The following is a 27,706-nucleotide window of genomic DNA, read 5'->3' as shown; positions in this document are numbered from 1 at the left end:
CACATGCCACATTAAAAGTTTATTAAAATGTAATAATTATGAGAAATCTAGATGGAACAAGGGACACAACCAACAGAATCAACATTCAAACCGTGACTGACAAGAGATTTTCATAAAGTGCCAAACACTCAAAATATACATGTATGTATCATACACATCACATAGAAAACTAGAATAGAATTTGAGAGACAAAACAAAACATTTGAAACCACATACAAAGAAAATCTATGACAATTAAATTCCACACTAAGATGATTATACCTAAATTATGTTCTGTTAAGAGGCATTGGATCAGTAGTAGTAGTTAATCCGTGACTTGACCAACCGTTAGGAATCAAATTCACGAGTGCTTGTGTAGGCTGTGCAATAGTTAATAGTTTAAAAACATCAAAACAGACCCCTAACCAATACATTCTATTGCCACTCAGAAACCAGAATAATTTCTGATGAAGGCACATGAGGGGAGAACATTCTAAACAGTGCTTCATCCGACTCCTAAATATTACTTTATATGGAGACAAAATACAACAATTCCATCAATGGATTGCAGATTCTCAATGCGGAATAGAAACTATAACACTTGTTCCAGTAGTGTTGCCCTCTGCCCAACATTTCAAGGCTTTGGATACAGTAACCTGCTTGTGAGCCCCAAAGCCTTATTCTCTCAGTTTGGATTTCCCCATGGATAAAAAGCTGTCTTTTCTAAGTATTTCCATAGCAGTTAAATCTAAGCATGCTCCCATAATCATTAAATCATGGCTGTTTCTTGACATAGTTCAGAACTAAAAATCACTTCTAATAAGATTTGAAGATCATTTTAAGTATATAAAAAAAGAAAAGCTATGTATAATCAATCAATCAATCAGCTTTCTTTCTTTAGCCTCAGGGTCCATTGAAAACAAACACAATACATCAACAAACAAAAAAACAACAACCAATAGAATCATAAGAGCATAGCAAATAAAAGTTATCTATTTGAGAAGTGTAAACATATAAGATGAATGAACCAGCCTGCTGGTTAGATTTTCACCAGTTACCTCCTTATCCCATTTGAAAATATGGGTCCTCACTTTTATTTTTGACACGAGTCTTCTTGTTGAGGGCATTGTTTTTTCTAACCTTGACTTTGGTGCTTGTTTTTTGGGGCACGAGAGTTTTAGTTTCAGCTGATTCCGGTTTTAGAGTCCCCTTTTCAGGATTAGGTGGATTGATGGTGGCTGCTTGTTTCTGCCCCACCCTCTGAGTTGTGGCTGTTGATTTCTGGTTGGACTTACCAGATGTGGCAGGCCCAGCGGGCAACCCGGGGACCCGCCCGGGAGCAGCGGTACTGCATGGAGAGACTTTGACTGCCCTGGCTGGGGCCTGTCCCTTGCCTTTGGATATGGCGGCTTTGCTCTTAGGGAGTGGGGAGGTGGATTTGGGCAGGGCTGTGAAGTTAGTCCTCTGCTGGTTTGGTATGTCTCCACTAGGAGTTGGTGTGGCTCCTCTCGACCTCGGTGTGGCTCCTCTGGGAGTTTTTGTGGCTCCTCTGGGAGTTGGTGTAGCTCCTCTAGATGTTGGCGTGGCTCCTCTGGGAGTTGGTGTGGCTCCTCTAGATGTTGGCGTGGCTCCTCTGGGAGTTTTTGTGGCTCCTCTAGATGTTGGCGTGGCTCCTCTGGGAGTTTTTGTGGCTCCTCTGGGAGTTGGTGTGGCTCCTCTGGGAGTTGATGTGGCTCCAGATGTTGGTGTGGCTCCTCTAGATGTTGGTGTGGCTCCTCTGGGGGTTGGTGTGGCTCCTCTGGGGGTTGGTGTGGCTCCTCTGGGGGTTGGTGTGGCACCTCTAGATGTTGGTGTGGCACCTCTGGGAGTTGGTGTGGCTCCTCTGGAAGTTGGTGTGGCTCCTCTGGACATTTGTGTGGCTCCTCTGGACATTTGTGTGGCTCCTCTGGACATTTGTGTGGCTCCTCTGGGAGTTGGTGTGGCTCCTCTGGGAGCTGGTGTGGCTCCTCTGGGAGTTGGTGTGGCTCCTCTGGACATTGGTGTGGCTCCTCTGGAAGCTGGTGTGGTTCCTCTCGGAGCTGGTGTGGCTCCTCTGGGAGATTTGGCTGCCGTCCGCGTGGATAGACGTGTACGCCTGGCCGCTTCTAGACGGAGGCGCGAAGCCGGGGAACCAGGGCGTCTGGCAGCTAGACGAGAGCGCTGGCTGGCACCCGTCAGCAGACGGCTGTCTTTTGGAGTGGGTACCCGTGCTGGGATAGTGGCAGGCAGAGGCACAGAGGTGGTGGTGGGACTGGAGGGTTTAGGACATTTACAGGATGGCTCAGGGCATACGGGGCTCCTGGGCTGCGAGGGAACACCTTGGGGCGAGGGCCTGAGTTTCAGTTTGGGGGTGGCCGAGGGCGTGGGTGTGGTCACCAAGAAAGGAGCTGGGGATGGAGTTAGGGCTCTACGCTGGATCTGCCCAGCCTGAGAGCTAGGGCTAGGGGACTGCTTTGAAGAGCAGCCAACAGGTGTGGAGGGTAGAGACGCAGAGGCTTTTGTGGAAAGGGGAAAAGGGAGCTGGGTGGGCTTCCTGGGTGAGGAGGGCATCATCTGGAGGTTCTTCTTTGGGGGAGCAGCTTTTCTGTGCAAAGTGGGTGTGCAGACTGGAGACGGGGTGTAGGATCGACACGTTTGCCCGGCTGCCGTCATAGGTGAGGGCATGCAGGCTGCGATGGACGAAGAGGAGGAAGAGGATGATGACGATGAAGAAGAATCAGAGGAGATGAGGTTGTCGACAGCAGCGAGGGGGTCCATGTCAGGAGGTGGTGGTGGGGCTGCAGTGCTGTGGTGACCACCCACACCAGGAGGGCCTTTCTGAAAAGCCAGGATCTTCTGTTCTAGCGTGGTAAACTGGAGCACACGCATGGGATCATACTTGTGTAGGAAACCCTGCAGCGTGTCCCAGCCACCCCCTACACGCACCATCACATGCTTCCCATGTAGCATCTAGAGATGGACAGCAAAAGAGAGAATCTGTTAGAACAGGTAGAAATATTTTTTCATTTTGACATCAAATGAATCCAAACATTTTGTGGCCCATTGCCCACAATTAGAGATAGTGGTAGGGTAGACCATTTTATTTTAAATGGAAAGCATTTTTTACCTAGCTCAACAAAATGTAATGCGGGGAATTTTTATGTATATTTTTACACTCCAGTAGATGTATTCCTTAGTCCAATAAGGCCAGGGAAAATGTAGGGGTGTGTAGCATTCCTTTTGGCCTACCTCTTTCTCCTATTTTTATGATTAGGAGGAGTTATTAACTGTTGTCTTTTTTATATCGTTTTGAATCATAAAGATGGTTTCTAATTAGCTTATTTTATCAACAGCCCACCCTTAAGTCTCATACGTAAAATAAAACCTTTTTTGAGGCTGTATCTTCTGGTTTCTGGTGATTTTGGAGAGTTTGAGAGGGGAGTCTGACACTCATTTGCACCTCGATTCCCCATGTCTTGGGCCATAACGGTAACAATAGGCCCATCCCACAACGTTTGGAAGCCAATTACAGCCAAACTGTATGGAATATATATACACTCGTGTACCAAATTCGGTGAAGATTGTAAAAAAGGGAAAAAAAGAAACATGTTTCTGCAATGGTTGAAGTTTTTGAATTTGTAGCGCCCCCCTGTGGGTCAAAGTCAAATCACTTTTGGAAGCCAATTGTACATGTACATTGTACATTTATAATACATTTATGTAGCAATTGTTTGTGTGTGAAACTGTACTATGGGTAGCAAATATTAGTCAACGACCTACGGTTCAAGACTTATAGGCCTTTGAGTACTGGCAGTGTACACAAGACATTTTCCACTGATCGGTGTAACTTGGTGTAGTTTGCAAGACAGACAAACACACAGGGGCAAACGCAATCTGTGTGTCTCCATCCCAGCCATGTGGTCTGGATGGACTTGCCTGCCAATAAAACACATTGTACATTAGACTTGAATGTGTATCTGCAAACTTGTGATTAAACCAAATCTATGCTGTATCTTGTTGTGCTTCTGATAACACTAACATTTTACCTCAAGGAGTAATTGAATGAAAGCGTATGTAAAGTACATCACTCCATCGTCATACCTGCCTGAATACAGATAGCCACAGTGAAAAACCTCAAAAACCTCAACAATGACGACCAAGAGAGCAAAATCCCTAAAGACTAAACAGACACGCCTGCTTCTATAAGTGGTGCCTTTTGGTAGAAGTGTCACATCTGTGCACCTCCAAGGGTTGGCCCAGGTGGACAGTGATGCAATTAATGATGTAATCTCTTGCTCAAGCACCAGCACAAATGTGGTCCGCTCCCATTGGCCAATGAGCTTACACGGGCTCAATCTAGTCAGTGCTCCGGGGAATTAGTTTGACACTGGAAAAAAGAACGGACACAGAAGGTCTCCAACACTCTCTGCCAGATCACATGCACCGGTATACACATTGTGTGTGTGTAGGTTTGTGTCATCTGTCTCTCTTTGGACATGGTAGATGCAAATGCAAGGGCTCCAGACTTCAGCGAACACGGTGCAGCACACACTTTTTAACTTCCATTGTGTGGGGGTTATGGACTGCAGATGCTGTAATCTAGACATAGATCTAACAGAATTGTTCACTCAAGGTACTTCTCACCAACCTTAATCATTGGCTCCTTTGGCAAAACGTGTAAATGTGGACTATGAGCGTCGCTGTACAAGAATGCATGCAGTTCTCACCCGAATGAACAGAGTCTTGTCCCCCAGTCTGTAGCGTCCTTCCGAAAGGTACTCGATGGACACTTTGTTGGAGCAGTTACAGGGAGGATCATCCATGCCCTGCTCCTGAAGGGGATGCAACAACAACAATATGAAAATAAGACATTGTTTATGCCATTGACATTTGGAGCAATAGAACAGCTGTCAGTCGAATTGAACTGGTGAACACAACCAGTAAAACTCATCCACAACAGATTTATACATGTTTTAAAAAAATATGAATTAGCATATTTGTTGGCCCTGATAATGCATCTTAGACACCATTCTTTTCCAGGAAGTGAAAATCCATTTGCTACTTCATTTAGGGAAAAATATGAAGACAGACGAAAAGACAACATTCCCGGAAGAGTTGAGAGTCAGATGTTGCCGCTGGCATAGAAACTCAAAGAAACGGTTGTATGGACTAGACAGCAAGAGCATAAACAAGGTACAGACAACAATAATCAGCAAGCTAGTTTGTTTAATTCCCCTCATACATGTCCGGCACTTTGTGTAGCATGGCTGATTTTATGCTGCTCAAAATAATTAATTATTATATTTGACATTTGGCATTATGGTAAAAAAAAGAAAATCGACATCAAGGCAATGAGAAAAACTAAGGGTAGTCCAGGTCTGTACAGGCACAGAACAATGGGTATTCCTGATTTTACAGGCACTGGAAAACCAGTGGCTCGACCACTTTGCTCTATAAAAGTAACTTGAGGTTGAGGCTTTTGAACCATTTTTAAGTGCCCTTATGGCAGATGACGTCTGGTTTATGTAGCCTGTGGGTTTCATGTGCAACAGAAAAGTCACAGGATTCTAGTGGAGCATCACGTGGACACTCTTGGTGTGTCATATAGCCGTGGGGAAAAGCAAAGAGGCCGTCACAGCCGCTGCCTGACTCCATCTTGGCTCCAACTCAACTGGGTCGCACATGTTCTTCCTGTGATGAACATTATAATGAGAACTGCTGGAACAATTGCACATTTCAGCTCTCTGGTTAACGGATTGTTATTAGATAAGAGCAGCTATTTAAAGCCCAGATAGACAAGATCACTCCACTGTTCCATAAATGATTCAATTTGGTACCTTTAGTCCTCATCAGATGAGCACCTGAGACACACAAACTTAAAAACAAAAAGCTTTTTCTCAAGCAATATGTCTAGTAAGGGGGACATATTTGGCTAAACATCTTTGAGAAGGATGGATGAACAGGAAATAGCCTCCCGTGAAAGTTGCATCGCAGTTGATAATCTATGCAATGTACAAATACAATTTTCAGAAAATCTCTTAGTTACACCAGCATTGTTGTTGTGCAATAATTTTGTTCTTATTGGTCAAGATTATAAAGATCACAATGTTGATGTAGAGATGAGCCAAATGTAAACTGGCCGCTGCCTTGCATCACCTCACAGGAAAATGGAAATTGATGTCTTTAAATACTTAACCGCTATGATTTTTACACAGATTATCAACTCTACATTGCAATGATGTCTTGTCTCTAGGGAACATAATGATGTGGCTCTCTAGCCTTTGGAAGGTCCGCAAATTGGACCAACTGTGAACCGGCACCAAAACCAGCCCAGCACCAAGAATGTGTCCAATAAACTTTAAAACTACCGCTTCACAGTGACACTGCCTTGGTGTCACTACTGTTCTCCGAGCACGTTGTTGCTTGCAGATGGGTAATTCAACTGAACGCCCTGTCACCACCTTTAATAGAGGAAAGCCTTCAGGATCACAACAAAAGTATTAGGATCACAACAATTGTTTTTAATACGCACCCCAGGTCGATAGAGGCCACCATGCTGGCAGCAGACGCTGAAGGTTTTGACGGCAGGAGGAGGCTCCTCGCTCATCAGCAAGGTCTCCTCCAGTTCAATCTCCTTCTCCAGCTTCACCAACACAGGAGGCTCCACTCCATACCTCAGGAAGGGGAAAACAATCACTTCATCGATTATTCGATCAAAACATTTTTTTTGGCACCGATCGATCCAGCGGTTTGCAATTCGCTCAGGACACACGGATACACTCACACATCCACTAATAGTGGGCTAGCCTCTTGCAAAACCCCATAGTAAACATAAACAAATTAATCAATAGGGAAATGATCATTATTTGCAGTCCTAAGAAGTGTTTGAACACAATCCTCACAAGGAGCAACTTACTTGGAAACGATTCGGCCGATCTCCAACAGGCAAAGACACACCTGACGAGGATCCTTGTGCAGCACTGCAACAGATACACATTTGTAAATAACAGCACAAATAGCCAGATTATAGACTGTCAAGTAATGCAGGCAACAGCAGTGATCTTAAAAATCCTTGAGTTCCTCCTTTTATTGGATCTGGTCTCCCTCAGGGAGTCAAAATACACTGACTTTGGAATTACATTCATATTCTACAGCAGAGACCGGAATCATTCAAGTCAAGATGAGACCTAACCAAGTTTTGCTTATCATTTAGCTCATCTCAAAATTGTACTTAAGTACAGTACTCGTTTATAATACAATGCACTGTTTAAAGGTTGCATTGTATTATGTTTGCTTAGATAACTGGGTATTTTGAGCATGTCATTTATTAAGAGGGGAACTTCGTAAGATCTTACTGTGTAAGCAGATTAAGGTTTCTGAAGATTTACTTTACTTCTGGGCAATTAGCAGTAGCAATAGGATGGCGAATGGAGTGCCACTGAAGTGCTACCTAATCTGTGTTCATTCATCCATTTGTAACTCAAGAGTGTACAAATGTAATCAATTAAGCTCTTACCAAGGCCTTCAGATTCAAACAGATAAGTCTCCTCCACGCCTATTTGACGACACCAACCCAGGAAGTTGGCTGTGTTGTCACGGGCGAAGAATGAACCTGGTGAGGCCTGTCTCTTGCACGCCACCTTCTTCATAGGAAAAAGCTGTCAGAAGGAAAAAATAAGAATTTGAAACAAGGATGTGCAATTATTATTCTGCCAATCAACTGTGGATCTCAAATTTCTTTCAGGACTGAATTTGACCAAAGGTTGAATCTAGAGTTTTAGTCATCCCAGTGTTTGAACCCTCGGTCTGATGAATGTTGGTGCTATTTCCGTCCGTGACACTCTGTTCCTGTATGGCTCACCTTGCTCAGCTGTGTGGGACAGCTCTCTGCAACCTTGCTCTGCAGGACTCCAATGAGCTGACAGAGCTTCACACCGTTGTTCAACTCCTCCATGAAGAACTCCACTCTCACCTCCTCTCCTGAGAACAAAAAAGAAATATAAATAGGATATAACAAAATGTATGCAATCCATCTTCTATATTTGTATACAAACTGTGGGGAGCTCAATAGAACACCAATAAGTCAAACTCAAGTTTGTTTCACAAATGGGACAAAAATAAACGTAACAATAACTGACAATAATGTTCCACAAAGAGGGTATTCCGAGTCAGACAACAGCATACACCCAAGGCCAGAACATTATCCACCGGAAACAACCCTTCAATACCACCTGACACCTGTTCAACCTGTTCAAGTTCTTTTGAGCCAAAGAGGTTTAGGGTCTCGGATATGTGCTTCAGGTCAAACACAGTCACCAGGCCTTGTTGAGTTCACAAAAACAATCTACATTCCCGAGGACTTGTTTCTAAAATAGTTTCATGTCTAACAAAAGAGCCTGTTTCCAGTCAGATTCGATTTCCTTGCTCCTGTCACTGCACCATTGTATTAAGAGGGACAATGCCCTTTAGTATAATAGGAGTGAGGTATATAATGGGAGATTTTTCCCCTCTGTGGTCTGTCGAGGCCCAGTGGAAGTAGCTGTAGCAAATCCAATTTTATTGCAGACCGTGTCAATTGTGTATATGCCAATCGCTCTGCTAACCATGAAACTGCATGTATACGTATCATACAGTTGCACAGAGTTCTATACTGTCATACTTGACTCCCTGGCCTGTCCCAGTCTTTGCACACCTTGCAAAGAGGGACAAATACATACAGCGTGAAAACAACTACAACTGCTGACTGTTGGTGTCCTAATTTCATTGTCTTGTTGATGCCCTATTTTTCTGCTCCACTGACCAGTTTCCTCGCCTTCAGCAACAGCTTATTCTTTCAGTAAGCAAAGGCAAACTATTCCATTTGAAAAAAAAAATATATATATATGATGGAAGAAGGAGAAATGAGGCCTGGGCCGTAGCGTGACGGGCCATGCAGGCACCCTAGGCTGCAATGCCAGCCTGACAGCGTGTTGCGGGTTCGATTTCCGTTCCCGACGACCTTTGCTGCGTGTCACTCTCCCCATTTCCTGTCAGCCTACTTTCCCTATCCCTCTCTAAATAAAAAGGCATAAAAAGCCCCCAAAAATCTTTTTAAAAAAGGGAAAAAAAGGAGAAATGGAAGAAGAACAATTAAGAGGAATATAAAATGGAGGAGGAAGCAGATTAAATTAAGGAAGAAGTAGAAGAAACTAGTGAAGGAGGGGGAAGAAATGGACGCAGAAGAAGAGGAAATGGTGGACAGAGAAGAAAGATGGAAGAAGAAATTGACAAAGATCACACGGATGAGGAAGAATTAGAAATTGAGGAGGACAAAAAAGCAAAGCAATGCAGGATGAAGAGGTCGACGACAAATAAGAATTAACTGTAAGCGGAGGTTTCCGGTGGTGCTCAGGCGGTCTTACCCAGCAAGCCGGTGAGCCAGATGGCCAGGTCCTCCTGCATGGGCACCAGGGTGGCCTCATGTCGTACGGCCAGCCACTGGTCATACTGGAAGACGTCAGCTAGGCCTGGGCCATGCCGCTGTACCAACGGGCTGCGAGGGCTTTTGAGGCTGAACACTGGTGCATCAAACTTCTCACCGAAGCACACCTTTAAACAGAGGTCATGTAGGGACAGGGGGACATCAAAGGGAAGGGAGAATGGGACACATGAGTATGCGGTCAGGCAAGGCAAGTATTGGCAACTAATCTAATTTACAATTCCTTCAAGTGGTTAAGGGGGAGGGGAAAAATACATCTGCTTCGAGTGAATACCCATTTTGTTGCTAGAACAGAATGGTTTGTTATCGTGCGTCTGTCAACAATGCACTGAAACCATCAAATCACACAACCAGTGGAATAACATGCATAGAATACCTTTTGGGAACATAACATAGTTATGAGGTTCTGAGGCCTGAATTTAGGCAAACATCTCCCAACTAAACACATTAAACAAGTCTTAACTACACCCTTGCATCACTTATGTGGGTTCCGCTGTTTAACATGCCTCAGTCTTGCATTGTCACAAGACCAGAGGAATTCTGATGAACCCATCCAAGCAGAGCAGTCGACCCACAGAAGTCTGCATGCATACAGCTTTCACTTCCATGGGCCACTGGAGCTCGAAACACGCACAGCACACAGACACCGATACGCTGCAACAGCACTGACCCACAACCAGGCCAACTACCCATGAGAACTGGCTTACCCTATCCTAGGCTACCCATCATGCAACTGAACATTCCTTTCATTTCTGCTTTGACTGTCAGTGTTCATTGGCAATTTCTCGTTCTATAGTGGATCATTGGCAATTTCTCGTTTTATAGTGGATTCTAGGACAAACGTAGAGAGAGACACAACCCACTCAAACAGCCAAACTCTTCTGCAAGACAATGTTTTTGGGACCGTGCGTGTCAGAGACAATTGCACATTGTCGTACGTACATGCCTTCTTGAATCGGTGTCTGGCACTGGTTCACAGGGCTTTGCTGAGGCTGGAGAGAGTGCCTGGAGCCAGCCTCTCATCCTTTACTCCTCCGTCCTCACTGATGTCCTATCACATCCATCTCGGCTGTCATAGCCCAGGACTTTCAACTCACACCCTTTCCCATCTCCAATGGTGTAACCCCAATCGTGATTACAAAGTAGTAATACTCTGTAGTAAGAAAAGCAAAATGAATGATACATTTGTCTATTCAATAGGCCTACTGAATTTGTTGACAAATGCAAATGTGCCATGTCCATGTGTAACTATAAGCTTGCCGTCTATAAGTAGTGTTATACAGATCTTACATGAATCTTTATTGTTTGAGTATGGCATGCTTACTCCAAGTTTACACATAATAAAAGACAATGCTTGCCAACGAACTGCATGCACTAAACTGCAGCAGAGTCGCGGCAAGGGGCTTTTTACAGACATTACATAACTTCTCTTGATGAGAATCAGATTGTTGACATCTGTTTCTGAGTTGGTGTTGAGCGAGATCTTTTAATCCCCGCGCCCAACCGGATGTTGTTGCATTGTATGATAAAGAATCACAAGCAGCACATGGTGTCACTCTCTGAAGAGACTTATTAACGCTGCAAACAAGGCCAAGTGTTGTGTTGGTCTTGAATTAGACGCTTCCATTATCCGCACAAAGAGGGCACATTCTATGGGGTCCACTGGTTGAACAGAGAAGCCGTTATAATATTCTTCCGCTCATGCTTAGAGTAGCATGGCAGACAGATTAGGCTACCTTCATTTGTGTGTGTGCGTGTCTGTGTGAGAGATAGGGAGTGCAAATTGTATTGCCTTGCTGCCCCCCCCCCCCCCCCCCCCACCGTCAAACTCCACCAACATCTCAGTCAGGGTGGTCTTAAAACAGATAGTGGGGACAGGGAACAAAGGACAGACATTGTCATCAATATCAGATGTCCAATAACACATCTTAGGCAAATCCAGAATGAAACACACAGCACACACCGAGTGTGTGGAGACAGAACCGAAACAGAGAAACAACATGTACAGACTACATGGCCTGATGATGTAAGAATAACATTTAGAGGCATTAGATGGGTAGTAGACTAAAGAATGCATTTGGAGTACTTCAAAGAGAGATTGACCCAACCAGCATGTGAGTCGATTCCCGATGTTCCCATCACCCCCCAACACACACACACACACATTACATAACAGACTTCTGAAGGACAGGGTTGCCCACGGCAGTCTATGCAGCTCCATAACATCAACATATGTCTATCTGTCCTAACATCCAGTTAATTAGAAAATAAGGTAGCACAGCGTATTGTTTGGAAGTTACGTAAAATACATTGCACTGATTAGAATAGTTTGCCATACCAGAGGGTATTATCCAACCTTGACACACACACACACACACACACACGCACACGCACACGCACACGCACACGCACACGACTGTGAAATTAAAGTGCATTGCACTGCTGTTTAAAGTGACATTTCAAAGTAATTAGTGTCTTTCACCAGCTACCGGTATGTTCATGCTACTGTACGGGTCGTGATGAGATTAAAATGGTAAGACCGGACGGGCGACCGGATAGCAGCCGAATGGTTAGGCTGAATGGTTAGGACACATACCACATGGGTGCAGAATCAGTGTGTCCCCGGTTCCATTACGTGTGTGTCGTGTCTTTCCCCTGCGCACTGCCTGCGTTTCCTGTTTCTCCATCTTCACTGTACCTATCTATCGGCCCTATAAAAAAGGGCCAGACTGGCTAAACCCACTATTTTGGGAATTAGGACTGCGCAAGGGGCGTTCCCATGCAAAAGTTGCTATTTTGGGACACCTGCCTTACTCGCAAAACACCTGCACTACACGTTAATTATGCATAGGTGTGGTTTGGGCGTTACAATAATAAAACCAATCACCGTGCCAGATGCCATTGCCTTTAAGAGAAGACTGTGCAAGCCATTATCCCCAATGCAATCTTACGCTCTCCGTGTCTGCAGTGTTGCCAGGTCTGCTTATTATAAGCCACATTGGGCTTGTTTTTCTGTAAAGTTGCTTGTAAATAATGGTAGTTGCGGTTGCGAGCTTGTAGATCGGCTATTTTCAAATGGCTGACATATATAGGTTTGAAGTGCTCATGTGGCCTATTATAGTCGCCTCTTTTGGGCTTGTTTTCATAGACCTGGTTGCTTATTCCTCTCGCAAATTCGGCCTCAAAATAGCGTTCAGGGACGGTGCCAGCTCCCTTATCCGTAATTCACGGGTAGTGGGCAGCGGGTGCGGGTATAGCCTTGGCAAAAATAGGGCCCCATCTGAATAACCCATTAAGACCTGAGGCCGATTCTACAAATGCCTTCTAAATCCGTAGTTCGCAAACTTCGCACACTTTCAAGATAAAAAAAAAGAAAATCTAAATAGCAGATGTACAAGCTCGCAGGGCGGCATGAAGTGTCTATCTGTATATCTGCTATTCTTGAATAGCTAAAGCAAAACTCTAAAATGACACAGATGCTTTCCCAGTTTTAATGGGAATGGGTTTTATGGCATAAAATGGCAAAATATTTAAAAAAGAAAACGTTTCCAAACCCCTGGAAAAAACTGCCTACCCCAACATATCAAAGTGAAGAAATGTTTACATTGAAGCAGCTTGCCTCTCCCCCTGGTTTTTGAACCTTCCCATAGCACTTGCTCACCTCTGACCCTTTGGGAACACAGAGAAAGGGTCAGTGAGATTCCCAAGGTAGTTTTTGAGGGGCCACAGTGCACCATTTAGCTTCTATTCTTCTCTCACTTTTCAGTTTTTACGCTTTCTGGTATTGTGGCCATGCTCCTTGGTTTTTAACAAGACATGGTAATAATTCCCACAAGCCATTTGAAGAATATGGAAGGACAGGTGTACAGAAATGGTAAAATCCATAGTGACAAAGGTGTGGTGCTGTTAAAGTATTATTTTGAGGAAAATACAGGTATTCCACTTCCACAATGATACTGATATATCTAAAACATTTACAGCTCTTGCATAATATAGCTGTAAATATCGCATAACTTGCATAAAAAAGCAGAAATCATAATGCCATCCCACATGAATAATAGTAGTACTAGAAAAATATGTTGTTGTTGCTATTGGTTGCATTGGCACCAATGGCACTAGACTAGGAAAAAAGGAGGAAAAAACTAAACAAAAAAAAAACACCCACAGCTGTTTACCAGTGGTTAGGCTGCAATGTTGCATTCAAAGAATGACAAGTTTGACTATGCTCTACATGGAAATTATCAATAATAATTGAGCATTATGACTGCAAAGGTACACTGCCCTTCACCACTCCGGTGAAACTAATGAAACAGCTGGATTGTGGAATTCATATGGATATCGCTTAAATCCTCAGTTTGTCAGTCGCACTACGTGGCCTCCCAAATGCTTTGTCCGTGAGGACCGTCACCCATTTCTGTGAACAAATGCCTGATACATTCTGTTTGGAATATCCAACGTTCCTAGATGGTTGGATGCTGCCAGGATTTTCCAAGCCAGATGACAGAGAGATCAGTTTTACACAAGATGTTGCCACGTGACTACATTGTACTGTAATATGATACGTTTGTTGTGTTTCCCCTCGATTATGGACAGCTGAAATCGCTTTGCTGGGTGTGGAAGGGAAAGTGTTATGCATCCCCACCACTGCCACCTCTCCTCCCCAAAAGAGAATAGAGAAACACTCCTTAAAGTGATGTTTGCTCCCTAGTAACAGAACAAAAACACAGAGATGGTGCTTTCTTCAGAACAGATGTGCTTATTGCAGATGCAGACTGAGATATTGGATAGTTCAGTCAGTTATACTTTAGGGGATGGTCATTCTCCTACCTGAATGCCTGCCTGCACAGCCATGACTCCAATCACTGATGATTCACTTCTTCATTCTATAAACCAGAAAAGATGAGAACAGGCATGCAATCAGTTCATTGCGGTCATAATACACAGTTTATCAGAAAGAGCATAACAAAAGGCATTCCAGAGGATTGTGGCAATTTACAGCAAGCTGAGGAAATATGCAGACTCTTATGACAACAAAATTGCCCATCGTTTGGTATTTCTTTCTGCAAGATATTACTTGCGCAGTGGAAAGTGGCTGCTTGAGATATTTTTGCTGTACAAAACCAAGGTATGCTCCAAACCCAACCAGTAGATAGTACAGACACCAAGAAGGAAGGAAGCGCTTGAAATGTATTGTGACAAAAAGCCTGGGAAGAACCCTGTGCTGACCTGCTAGTGTAAGTCGATAGAATAGTTTGAACTTCAGTCAGGAAATAATTATTTGTGGCAAGGACAAAGACAATCAATATCGAAATGGATGCATTTGGTCTTTCCAGCATTTTCAGCTTCCATCAAAGTCAGCCTTGCAAATACCAAAAGCACATTTACAAATACTTTCAAGATAGTCGCATACCAAGGACTTTCAATGTCTAGGTCAGATTGCCAGGGTCTTCAGCGTCATCTGAACAAACAGCTAGCAGCACAGACACCTTCCATTGCTCTCTATAAATGGCATCGCTGATATTTTTCGGAATAGACAGTGTCTTCATAAATAAAGCCTTAACTTTGTGCCTTAGGTAAATGGTGCTAAACATTATGGCAGGCAGAAAACAAAGTTAGTCGTACTCTTCTGCTAGTCCGATATGTAATCAAATTAGGTGACGTGGATTTACATTCTGAAAGGAGGCTTGTTATAACTACAACATTAACAGGGATTAAGACTAAAGATAAGCAGCAGCATACATAGACAATCAGAATCCTGCTAATACCCACTGGGTGAAAGGTAATGAACACATTGTTTTCACTGGCTTGTACAGTGTTATTGGATGAGACTTTCTCACGAGGAAGTGATCGAGCTGACCTCTGAGAGCTCCATTCTCCCTCTCCAACACAGGATGTGGAGGATTACCCCAAATGCTGGACTGTCCCCAAGGAGGTGTGCGGGTGAAAGGGAGAGGAGATGGAGGGGGGATGCAATCACAAGCACATACATCCCTACTGATTGATCATTTGGCCAAAACAGCTGAGGCAACATCCCCCACCGAATCCACCAACACCCCCGCCCCCCCAGAACAAAACACACAAATATGAAACCCCCAAATGTCCCTTCCATCAATTATATTAAGAATTGAGATTAGGAAACTTCTGCGGCAATGTAACAGAACTGTCATAATGCACCGAGCAAGCAAACAGAAAATATGTTGAGCGTCCCAATGCAGGTATCCTGCCAGGGTCGCAAGTAGCATGCACAGCTGCTCAACAAAACGCACTGCCTGAGGGCGACAAAAATCCTGCAGCCAGTGAGCCCAAAAAAAAGGCAGCTTCAAGAGGACACGATGCGAGTCAGCGGCGCAATCCTTTGACATCAGCCAAGGACAGGACAGCAGATGAAGACAGCAGTCTGAGAGCAGACTTACCTCAGGACACAAGCCCAGCGAAAATGGGTCTGCTTCACCGAGCAAGGACACTGCGTAGAACTCTCGGCGTCAGTGTGAAAAACACATCCCCATCCCGCTACAGAGTACAAGCCACTAGCGCACAGAGACAACCCACGCACAGCCCTGACTCGGCAGCTGTGTCTGACTGGAGCGTGTGTGTGCGTCTCCAGAGTGAGGAGAGGAAGAGAGGGAGGGCCAGCAGTGAGAGAAATGACGGGAGGGGAGGGGAGAGAATGGATGGAAGGGAGGTGGGGTGGGGGGCAAGAGGAGAGAGCCATGACTAATGAAGTGGCTACGCTTGGCTTAGCTCTGCCCCCTCCCCAAACAATCCTGTCACGGCGGGACCCACTCACAAAGCTTCCATTGTTTTGTTAACCATGGCTCCACATCAACCCCCCCCCCCACAAAACCCCCCACCCCTCCTCCTGTGTCACTAAAGCAAAAACCCAACCGGCCCAGGGAATTCCCTGGGAAGAGCAGCATAACAGTCTCCAAAGGGATGAGATGGGATGAGGGGGCAGTTTGGGGTCAAAGGGACTTCCTTTCCCAACTTCATCCACTGTAAGAGTTAGGTTAACCCAGACCCCCCACTGTTGTTCTTCCACAGTGATGACAAGGTTTGGGGTGGGACGCAGGAAGATTAGGCTAGCACGTCACATCATAATCAAGACTAGGACTTCTCCTAAACAAATTAGATCAATAGAAAATGCATACGACTAACACAATATGGATTATCCAGTTCCACAATGCTACAAACCTACAGATGGCTTTATGAATCAAGAGTAATGACATGATAAACTTTTACAGGGGTCTAGAAAAGCAAAGTCAATGTTCATCCAGACAAACATTTCAGCTCAAAGTTTGCATCCAGGGCAATCCTGAAAGAATTTCCCCAAAGGTCAGCCTTGCCTCTTCAATGGCACCCCAACCACATCTGGAAAATCAAATGACATTTAGGGTTTCAGAAAACATGATACTGAATGGATTAAAAGACTTCCTTTCAGCATGGAGGCGTTTGGGGTGGGTTGAATTAAGCAGCCAATAACAAAACTGTAGATGTTTGGCTCTACAATCCAGTTTCTCACATCTGGGGCCCTAGCAGCACAGGCCAAGAGCTTGACTCCCTGCCGGTTACAAAGGCGCGCACACATGCAACCAAATGTCAACCATGGAGGAGGGAGAAGCAAATGTAGTGTGTGTGTGTGTGTGTGTGTGTGGGGGGGGGGGGGGGGGTTTCAAAGACAGTAATTGTTTTATACAGTACCACAGATTGATGGAAATGCACAGTCCTTAAGGCCAATGATTGACACTGTGACATGGGAACTACCACGCACATTCTCTGGCGGTCACTGGAAAACACTTGGACAATGCCCAATGCTCTTTGCTGTATGCCCTTCCATTTCTGCGGTCCTTTCCTTAGCCCCTTCCTACCATCTTGCAACATGGTCATTTTGAGGTCAAGGACAATAAACAGCCCAGTAGTGTGGGGCCAAGTCTTAAGATTATGCTCTTAAGACTTCATTTGTGCCAAACATGCAGTTGAGCCTCTTTGTGGATCAACCCATGTCGTTTTGTCAAACTCAGGAGTGCAATTATTAGCCAAGTTGTTACAACTCAAGAAGGACATTATTATTTTTGGCCCCAGAAACCCAGGGTAGCATGAGTGTTGTTAGCTACTTTCCAGGCATCCCCCAATTCTTGCACCCTTCTCCCTTTATTGACAGCGTCTCTTGATCTGCACCAGGCAAGATCAGGGTGTATGCATCTGTATACTTTATTTATATTTGTTGAAGGTGTATTGTGATGTTGTTCTTCTGTACCTATTGTACTTCTTGTCCTCATCTGTAACTTGTACTGCTGTGTTGGCTCTGGCGCCTGAATGTCCCCCACGGGATCAATAAAGGTATCTATCTATCTATCTGAGGTTTGCACTCATCTGCTGACCTAAACTGCTCATAACAAATTGGGTGTGGTTAAGAGCAGATGTAACCCATTCCTATATTCCTGACATAGTGGTGGATGTACGCTGAAACGAAACTAAACCCCGGAAAACAAAAGAACAAAAGAAAATCCTCTATTTTTTTTAGAACCCGATCTGCTTAGATTTGGACTGACTAACCTGTCTTTCTAGTACGGGGATATGTGTGAAGACATTTAAAAACAGACATGTTTTCATGTTTTTTTTTTAAGGCTTCAATTATCTGGCTAGCAGGGGTGTTAAATACATAGCCTGCAAGGAAATTATGGTGTGTTAAGGCAATTCAAGAAAACTCAAGAGTGATGGCAATGGCAGTCATTTTCATTGCTGCTTCTAAACACTGTCTGAGTTAAGCTGCATTAAATATAAAATCATACATTTAAACGGTGTCATAATTACATCAGGTTTACTTCTCACTCCACGTAGCCGTAGCTTACATCTGAGCTTTGACCTGAAAACTATTACTGCCATTATATATAGGAGCCAAACGAAAATATTTTTTACTCTTATGTACCTGTACGCAAGACCTAACAATAGAGATCACCTTAAACCCTCATGACTCCTCACTCTACGGCACAAAGATCCAACTTTCTGCCACGTAAAGGCTCTGATTAGATGATGAGATGAGCTGCCTTTGTGAGATCAGGGGGGGGGGGGGGGGTTCAGCGTGCCTGTAGCCGGAGATAAACATAGAATATAGGGTATGGTGTGAGGGGAGGGACCGTCTGCACAGACCCACGTGTGCTCCATGCAGGTCATCTCTCTGGTCCCAGCCACTAATCATTTAAGAGGATCAGAGCTATTCCAGACAGAGAACGTGTCCTACTACTACTCGGCACACCGTCATCACAACACAGGGCACGTGGCACATGTGCGGTGGTCCCTGCGGGCATAGAGGTACATCTGTGCACCCGTGCATAATGAAAAATAAATAAATAAAAACAGAGCAATTACATAATGCGTTAGACTTGAATATCTCTGCAAAGTCTAGAGAGGAGCTCTCAGTTTCTGCAATATGACATCATACCTATGTGACAGGAAAAAAAAGGTTTCTAGTTTCTTCTTTAAAAAAAACACAAGCAATGGACATGCAATATTGAACCTGTGTGTGTGTGTGTGTGTGTGTGTGTGTGTGTGTGTGTGTGTGTGTGTGTGTGTGTGTGTGTGTGTGTGTGTGTGTTCCCTGTGTAATATGGCTGTATGCCAGAACAGTGGGTCCTGGAGCATTGTTGGCACAACCGCTAACCTCTAGTCCAAAAAGGTTCCGCTCAACGCAGCTTTCCCCTGGAGAATACCAACTCCTCCTCCATTAAACTGCTCCTGCTGAGCCCTTTTGTGTCTGGACTTTAATTACCCCATCAGTGGAACGTTTCATTTGGTGCCTGGCCTCTCCCTTTCATTAGAGATTGGCCAGACTGTGTCGTGTTGAGAGGAAATGTATTGACTAAAGAATAAGGAAATGTATCTGTAAACAGATCGGCTCGACGGCTCGAAGTGAAATCAACTGCAATCTGCGGTTGTTGTTTTTTTTTTAAGGTTTAGGTGTGGGTAAATTATGACTTTGAAGCAAGTTACCCACATGAACCCTAATGTCTCTTTTCTGGGAATATAACAAAAAAAAATAGCAGATCTACAGTATAAGCTCTTTGGTGATTTGGTGTAGAGGGAAAAGGGGGCCTAGTAGAGATCCCTGGGGGACCCTGGTCAATACCCCGGTATATAGGGTTTATGTGATTTAAGTGGTTAAACCCAGCATATCCATCTCTTGCCGTCTGTTTTCAACCCCTCTGTGTGAGTCATCGTCCCTTGGAGGTGAGATGGTGCTAGTAGAGTCGAGGGACTTACAGGCTTGATGGGTGTGAGCCACCTGCCAATCCCATTTTGATTTGTTATACTAATCCACACAGGCTACTACACGGCACTAGGCCAGCTCCGGGTTTAGAAGCCCTTGCGTGCTGCTGACTCAGGATCAGCTTCATCACCCCCTTTCCCAACATAAACAACTGCAACACTGACTCCAGACCAGTGTTCAAAGGGCAACTTCTGTTCACACTAGGCCAGTTGAAAACCACATGCCAAGCATGAAGCAGTTAGCAGAAGCACTGTCATCTCCTTCAGTCATCGTGGAAGACTCAAAGACACAAATCTGCTACATAATATTTGCACTGAAAGTTTCCAGTAGTATGTCCTTGATGAGCACCTCAAAGGCAACCAGTCTAAATAAATGCATTCATGCCAATATAGGCAACAGGGAATTCGACCAAAATGCACGAGTTCAGCGGCGTACTGTAAATAGAAGATGTTTTTGAAAGAATTCAGTTGGGTGGGGAAATAAAGTAGCGCCATATCTCCAGAACAGAGAGGTATGGCTGTCATTTAAAGCTGCAGCAGGCTTGGCAAGATTCCCACTCTTCAGAGGGACGCTGTTTCTGATGATCTCTCACACACACACACACACACACACACACACACACACACACACACACACACACACACACACACACACACACACACACACACACACACACACACACACACACACACACACACACACACACACACACACACACACACACACACACACACACACACACGGCAATGACATCATCCCCTCAGGAAGTCAAGTCACAGCAACGTTTCCCAGACTAACGGTTTAAAATACTGCATTGGCATTACTATATGAATGGACCGTTATTTTTCAAAAGAGGCATTTGGCAAAGATGTTTCTGTAAAGTGTTGCTGAACTAGGGCAGCCTGGCTGTAAGTAAGTAGCCACGGTAACCAACGGTTCCCGAACCATAGGGCAGGAGCCTTTAGCCCGTCGCCAGTTTCTGTAGCGTAAGGCAGCTTGATGTACAAGTGCATCCCCTTGACATGACGCTAGTATGTTGCAGGGACTTCCCTCCAATGCGTCCCTTGATTCTGAGTGCCAAGCAGGGAGGCATTGGGTCCCATTTTTAATAGTCTTTGATATGACCCGGCCACTGAGCTGGTAAAGCCTGGCTGTACTCATGTGATTTTACATTTGAATCTTCAATGCATGCTTCACAGTCACTTACAGCCTGTGGCTATGACAGTATATGTCCAAGACAGATAACATATTGTATCTAACATTTCAATGTATTTTTTGCAGGGTGTAGCTGCTCATTTCTACCAATCCAAGCTAAGTTGTTCTGCAACAGTTTTGGGTGGCTTCAAAATAAGAATTAAGTAAACAAGAAAAAGTGCGATCCTTTAATTCTATCTATTTTGAAGTAAACAAACATGTTGCCATGTAAACATGTCTTCATCAGGATCAGTTCAAAACAAGCCTTTACAGAAGGTCAATTAGGCCACCCTCTTCTGAAAGGTGAGGTCAAGGAGAGGGAAGAGGGGTCAATAGGTTTAGCCACATTACCTGGTCTGTATGTTAATCCTGGTAATAATGTGGGACAGACACGAAGACTAGGGAACCTTTCACCTTAATCAGTCTCACTAAGAGACTGGAGGTCTTTAATGGATAACAAGTAGCTTATTCCCTGCTGCAGGTTTTCACACAGGACCACATCCAAAAAGAGCCTCACTGAAGTGAAGAGGTAGACAGTTCTTCACAAAGTCAGACAGAAATGAAAAAGTATAAAATAGTTTACTTGTACCTTTTGAGCCCTCCTTTTTCGTGTCTATACCCCAAAAAAATAGCTGCTCTACAAGCTCACAATGCGTCACATTGCAAATGCGCTGTGAGTTTCTGCCATTGAGAATTGCTCACTTATTGGAAGGTTCGCGGGCATCCAAAATAGGGACGCTAGGGTTCATGTGGTTAAATAGTAAATAGTTAAAGAGTGCTAAAACTTTAAATGAATAAGTTAAACCATAAACATGCTTGTCTAGAATGAAATGCATGTGCACAGTGGAATTAGATGTCTGTTGGGCCAGGCACCGAGTTCCCTACATTAATTATGAATATTAAATGTAATATAAGACCTTTAAAAAAGAAAGTTACAAAAACGCTGTGTGACTGTGCCAACACTTTTTACAATTCACTTTACAATGTGCATTACATTGTCACACACACCGATAGCAGAGGAAACCATGCAAGGCACCAACCTGCTCATTAGAGCAGTGTCTTGCTCAAGGACAAGCTGCAGAACCGTCTTCCTCCTGAGCCACTGCCACCCTGGTTAATAGAACACCCAAGTAACAAGTAAACTCAAAACTTGTAATTCAACCAAATCACCTCAGATAATTAATACAGTACAATGACCACATTATCTTTCCATTAACACTAAAGGCTGTAAACAGTGCTCTCTCCAATCCAAGGCATAGGCCTAAATCCCTTCTGTCCTCCTGCTTATCCCTCGTTTCCCCTCCCACTTGGTCCCTTTCTGTAAGCTGTAGCCTACCCTAAATAAATGAGGGGTAATCCAAGATTTCATTATGATTTCTATTGTATCCGCATGCAGTATCACAGTCCATATGGGCCCATGTGGAGCTTTGACCCAATAAGCACAGGCCTGTATCTTGTCAGTGGCGTCATGTGGGGTTTCTCTGCCGGAGATTCCTTCTGGGACTTTGGCAGCCCCGGAAATGCAGAGCTGGGTGCCAAAGATCACGCAGATGGAGATTATGAAGATAGAGGACTGGACTGCTTCTCATGCACGCGTACATTCATTCAGTCATTGGCCACCATTCAAAAGGCTGGTAATGACGGCTTTCTATGAATCACTAGTCATTTTGTCAATGATCTGGTTAACTGACGATACCACCTAGGTAACACTTGCTATGCATGTCTATAATGCTTTATAAAACTTACTTATAATGCATTATAATCTACTCATAACATTGTCTAAGTAAAGTTATAACAACTGGTAATGCTTTACAACAATAATCATAACGTATAATGACTTGAAGGTCAAGTATAAAAACTTTGTAATCGGCTTATACAGAACACTGTATAGTTACACTTATATACACTCTTAAGTACTCATAATGCAATCATAACGCCTTATACAGTCTTTTATAATTACTTATAAGGTCAAGTATCATAATACTTCACTACTGGTCACTCACAGACTTTCTCTTGGCCAGGATCATAGTTTTATTATGATTCTCATAGTTTTAATACATTATAATAAATTAATACATTATAATCACTATAATGCATTATAGTGTGATTATAAGTCACTTTAACCCTTTAAAACCGGGAAAGCATCCGTGTCATTTTAGAGTTTAGCATTGGCTATTCAAAAATAGCAGATATACAAGCTCACATTGTACATCTGTTATTTTAGATTTCTTTTTGGAAAATTGTGAAAGTGTGAGAACTACTGATTTACAAGGTATTTGTAGAATCGGCCTCCGGTCTTAATGGGTTAAAGCAGCACTAGTATGCAACTTTTCTCTTCAACCCCGGATTTCAACCTGGTTTCCTGCGCAAGTGCTGACATTTTTACCATTGAGCCAATAGCTCAATGCTTGCTCAGGGGATAAATTTAATATTGACCATCAGGTCAAAGTTTGTGTCAGATCCTGTGTCTAGGTTAGACATGACCTTTGACACAATCTAAATGTCTCAATAGAAGAGCAGGGAGACAAAATACAACCACCCCAATTGTACAAGTTATATTGTATTAACATACTCTACCAAACAGATTGGACAAAATTACATTTTATTAATTCAAAAAAAGTGACATAGTGAGGCTTTAACTGGCCATTGGGTGCTTTAAGTCAAGTAAAACAAATAGCATTCAATGTATACAAGAACACCACAAAACATTTCTGTTTACCACTTCAGTAATGTATTTACTTTCCTTAAAGCGCCCAATGACTACTTATGCAAGGGATAATGCATGGGGAGGTAGTCATTATTGAAATTTAAAGCCCGACAGGGCGATTAACCACCGAGGCGAAGCCGCGCCCAATGACTACTTATGCAAGGGATAATGCATGGGGAGGTAGTCATTATTGAAATTTAAAGCCCGACAGGGCGATTAACCTGGTTAATCGCCCTGAAGGGTTTTAAATTTCAATAATGACTACCTCCCCATGCATTATCCCGCTTATTACACGGCTACTTAATAAATACATAAATACATTTACCCAAAAGTAACAACAAAACGAAGTATTTCCTTGCTTACGGCAATGAAAGTATTCCATAAGTATTGGGCTGGGCGGACAAGTTCGCCTCGCAAAAACAAATGACGAAATGGAAAAAAACTCGCCCCAAAACACACTCGCCCCCCATTCTATTTACTGCCGATTTGCCTGTAATACCGCCGGATTTGCCCCGGGGCGACTATGTTTTGGGGCGAGCGTTTTGGTATTCCCCCGTTGTTGCGCCACGATAAACAAGGAAGTGTAGTGGATCAAATAGAATGACTTTTCGGTTATTGCATCGTCTATTTCTCACTTCAAATGTTTTCAAAAACATTCTTGAGAGCAACGTTTAGTTGTAAATGACATTGGTTGTTTGTTTACATGGCTGTCATGTTGGATAAAGCATAAAATCAAGCAGCGCAGGTTGATATGAGCAGGTGTTCTGAGTCTCTGATTAGACAGCGGTCCGTTATTGAGCTCATCGGTCATTATCCAGAAATAATGACCGATGACTGACCAATCAGAATCGAGCATTCAACCAAGCCGTGTAATAAAGTGTATTAGTGACTTATAATCACACTGTAGTGCATTATAACTGATTATAATACATTACAATATTATAATGTATTACAACTATGGAAATTATAATACACTAACGATACTTGCAAAAACAAATGTCTATGAGTGTCCAGCAATTATGTAATATTATGATACTTGACCTTATATGTCACAACAAAATTCTTTATAATGCGTTAAACCTTTATGATGATTTATGAGCTCTTATCACTATAATTATATAATGTTATAAGCAAGAAGATTATAATGCCTTGTAAGTTTGTTTATAATGCATTATAGACATGGGATGCATAGCAAGTGTTATACCGTGTCATCGTTAATGCGTTTGGAATTAACTCTTATTTGGAATAAAACTGATATCCAAACTCCTACTTGTGGTGGAGACTGAAACCCAACGCTGTCAGTTATGAGGATCATTATCAAGTGTAAAATCCTGGAGCGTTTCCATTGATAATCAATTGGGCCACTGGACTGAAATGTGTTCCTCCTTTTACATAACATAGTAATGACAATTATGAGCCACAGGGTGTGCCTGTGTCTCTGTAAAATTGGGTTGTGTTCTGCCAATTATGCCCATATCACTGGAGCATCTAATAACAGTGGAGCTCCACTTAACTGTTGACAAGAGCTCAAAGAAAGACTGTGTCCAATGTCGTTGAGAAAAACAGGTCAACTCTGCCACCACCTTATCTTATGTTATCTTTCTGCACCAACACCTGTACAGCTGGATGGTGCTTAAATATAAATAGGGATTATGACATGATCCAATCAATGAACCAAATCATCATCACCACCAAATAAAACAATGAGAAGTCATCTCGTGCCAATAGCAAACTCAAACTTTTCTCAGACAGTTTATCTGATGCCATGCAAAAATATCCCCAGCCATAAATCTAGTGTTTGAAGTGTCCAGAGTTGGCTTAATGGTCATTCTTTCTCTGTTGTTGCCCACTCTGCAGGAAGCACCTGTTTCAAACTCCAGACATCTTTCTTCAGCAGGAAAACAGGGATTTTGCATTCAAAAGGGAATACATTTGTTCCACTTCTGCATTGTCTTGCACATTCTATTAACAGATTTGTGCGTGAGCTTAATCAACATAAAACCTGCAATTGAACGCTGTACTGCAGCAGTCGTTCAATAGTATGGATTTCCAGCTATGTGAATGTAAGCCTGAGCCAGTCAATGGGTGTTGATACCACTGTCCTGATACCTGTCAAACAAACACCACATGTATTGCACAGTGAAGATGTCCTTTTAAAGCCAGGCCTAGCACGAACATATAGGCTACCTACCTGTCAATTGTGATTAGTGTGTTATGTAAGGCTCAAACATATATAGACATTTAACAGCCCTACAGGGATCAGTGTTGCCATGTCGGTTTATTATAAGCAACTTTGGGCTTCTTTCTAATAAAAATTGGTAGTTGTGTTTTTTGGGGCTTGTTTCTAAAGTGTAGTTGCTTAATAGGCTTGCTTCCAAAATTATTATTTAAACCAGTGGTTCTCAAATAAATATTTTCACAAAAGTGTTTTGTGCCAGCCAGGGAGAATTTGTATTGTTAGAATGTTTCATAAATATTCCAAGAGTTTTTGAAAATAGCAGATCTACAAGCTCACAACGCGTCGCATCACGACACGTTGTAAACTTGTAGATCGTCTATTTTCAAATAGCTAATGCATATAGGTTTAAAGTTCTCATGTGGCCTAAGATTTTTGGACTTGTTTTCATAGACCTGGTTGCTTATTTCTCTCACAAAACATGGCAACACTGACAGGGATGCATAGGGATTGGTTCTCAACTAGGGGCCCAGAGTCCCCCACAGGGTCCTTCAGGGGGTTCCAGACGGTCCCCCAGCTAAATGATTGATTTGATAGTTTAGTTGTAAGAACCAAATGGACCCTTGGAGGCCTGTAACTTCTTTGTTTCAATTTGGTTCCATTTATACACTTGATATGACTTTTAATTTCTGGAGTATGGATCAAACTGGGGGTCCGCTTCGAAATAAAATAAAAGGTTGAGAAAGAAGGCTACTGATCAAAATTAACCCCCTCCATCAGTAAAATAAATATTTTGGACAGGCTTTGCAAATTGTAATAAAATCACTCCCAGACCCATCCTATCCGTATCTAAATCCGTTCAAACTAACCAGTTGTTCAAACATAGTTAGTTTGCCATGGCAGCACGCCAGAAGCCACGCCACGCAAGACGCAAGCCTACTAATTTTGTTTTTTCTGCGTCAAATTTCAAACCAACAACATGAGCGGCTGCACCTCTAATGATACACAACTACCACCAAAGTTATTAAGACTTTCTCAATTCATACGCCGTCCGTTACCGTAAATAGCTGCTTCCACGAGGCTTCATTCGTGGATTGGTTACAGAATCGGGACACACACACTCAGATGTAGCCATGGATCACACGACGGTCGTCTGTCACGACCGTCATGGATGAACTTCAACCTAGTGTTTGCACTTTCTCCCTTTTCGGCCCGTACATCTACATAAACGTTCAGATTTCAAATATAAAGTGCTTACCCCATGGCCACGGATGTTGCAATTATGTACGGGTCTTCAGAAGTACCTGTATCTTCTATATTGTTCTATAAAAAGCCTTGTATCCGATTGGTGGCCATTTTCTCATAATGTATCACAGTGCAATACACCTTCCAACCGATAGTCACGCAGTTGAAAGCATATGGAGGAAATGCGGAAAATTGGCACCAATCGGATTAAAATGCTTTGCATTAAACAATACGGAAGATACGGGTATTTCTGAGGGCCCGTACATAATTGCAACATCCGTGGCCATGGGGTTAGCATTTTATTTTTCAAATCTGAACATGTATGTAGATGTACGGGCCAAAAAACGAGAACGTGCATACACCAGGTTGAAGTTCATCCATGTTTCAGGGCTAACAGTAACACAGATACAAAATTCATGATAACTTTTTCTGTTACGCAAAAGTTTGGAGAAAAGATTTTTAACTCACCACCATTGAGATAATAGACGATCTTCTGATTCCTGATGTGAAAGACTATGGGCTATTCTTCTATGGACTCCTTTCCGTTGGCTGTCAAACATTACTCAGTCTTTCCTTAGTTTCCAGGCGTCGATGCTTGCTTGCTCTGCGTGTGTGTGTCCGCGTTCAGTATATGGAATGCGATCA

General features: G+C 43.2%; 1 protein-coding gene across 3 annotated transcripts; it reads right to left on the bottom strand.

Moving 5' to 3' along the window:
* gas2l3 (growth arrest-specific 2 like 3) lies at positions 1-27,697 on the bottom strand. Of its 3 annotated transcripts, none has more exons than XM_084050383.1 (9): positions 27,530-27,697; positions 14,303-14,358; positions 9,399-9,585; positions 7,859-7,977; positions 7,514-7,655; positions 6,914-6,977; positions 6,530-6,671; positions 4,725-4,829; positions 1-2,967 (listed from the first exon to the last, which is right to left on the bottom strand). In XM_084050383.1, exons 2-9 carry the CDS (start codon positions 14,324-14,326, stop codon positions 1,042-1,044), a joined length of 2,709 nt encoding a protein of 902 aa, XP_083906509.1. In that variant the 5' UTR covers positions 14,327-14,358; positions 27,530-27,697; the 3' UTR covers positions 1-1,041. The 3 variants fall into 3 exon arrangements, with proteins under 3 accessions (XP_083906509.1, XP_083906511.1, XP_083906510.1); XM_084050385.1 differs by having other exon boundaries at positions 4,725-4,823; XM_084050384.1 differs by lacking the exon at positions 27,530-27,697 and adding an exon at positions 15,889-16,035.
* Positions 27,698-27,706: the final 9 nt, after the last annotated feature.

Source organism: Gymnoscopelus microlampas (genome assembly GCF_963454915.1).
Source record: "Gymnoscopelus microlampas genome assembly, chromosome: 23".
Taxonomy (NCBI): Eukaryota; Metazoa; Chordata; class Actinopteri; order Myctophiformes; family Myctophidae; genus Gymnoscopelus; species Gymnoscopelus microlampas.
This window is presented reverse-complemented; position numbering and strand designations above follow the sequence as displayed.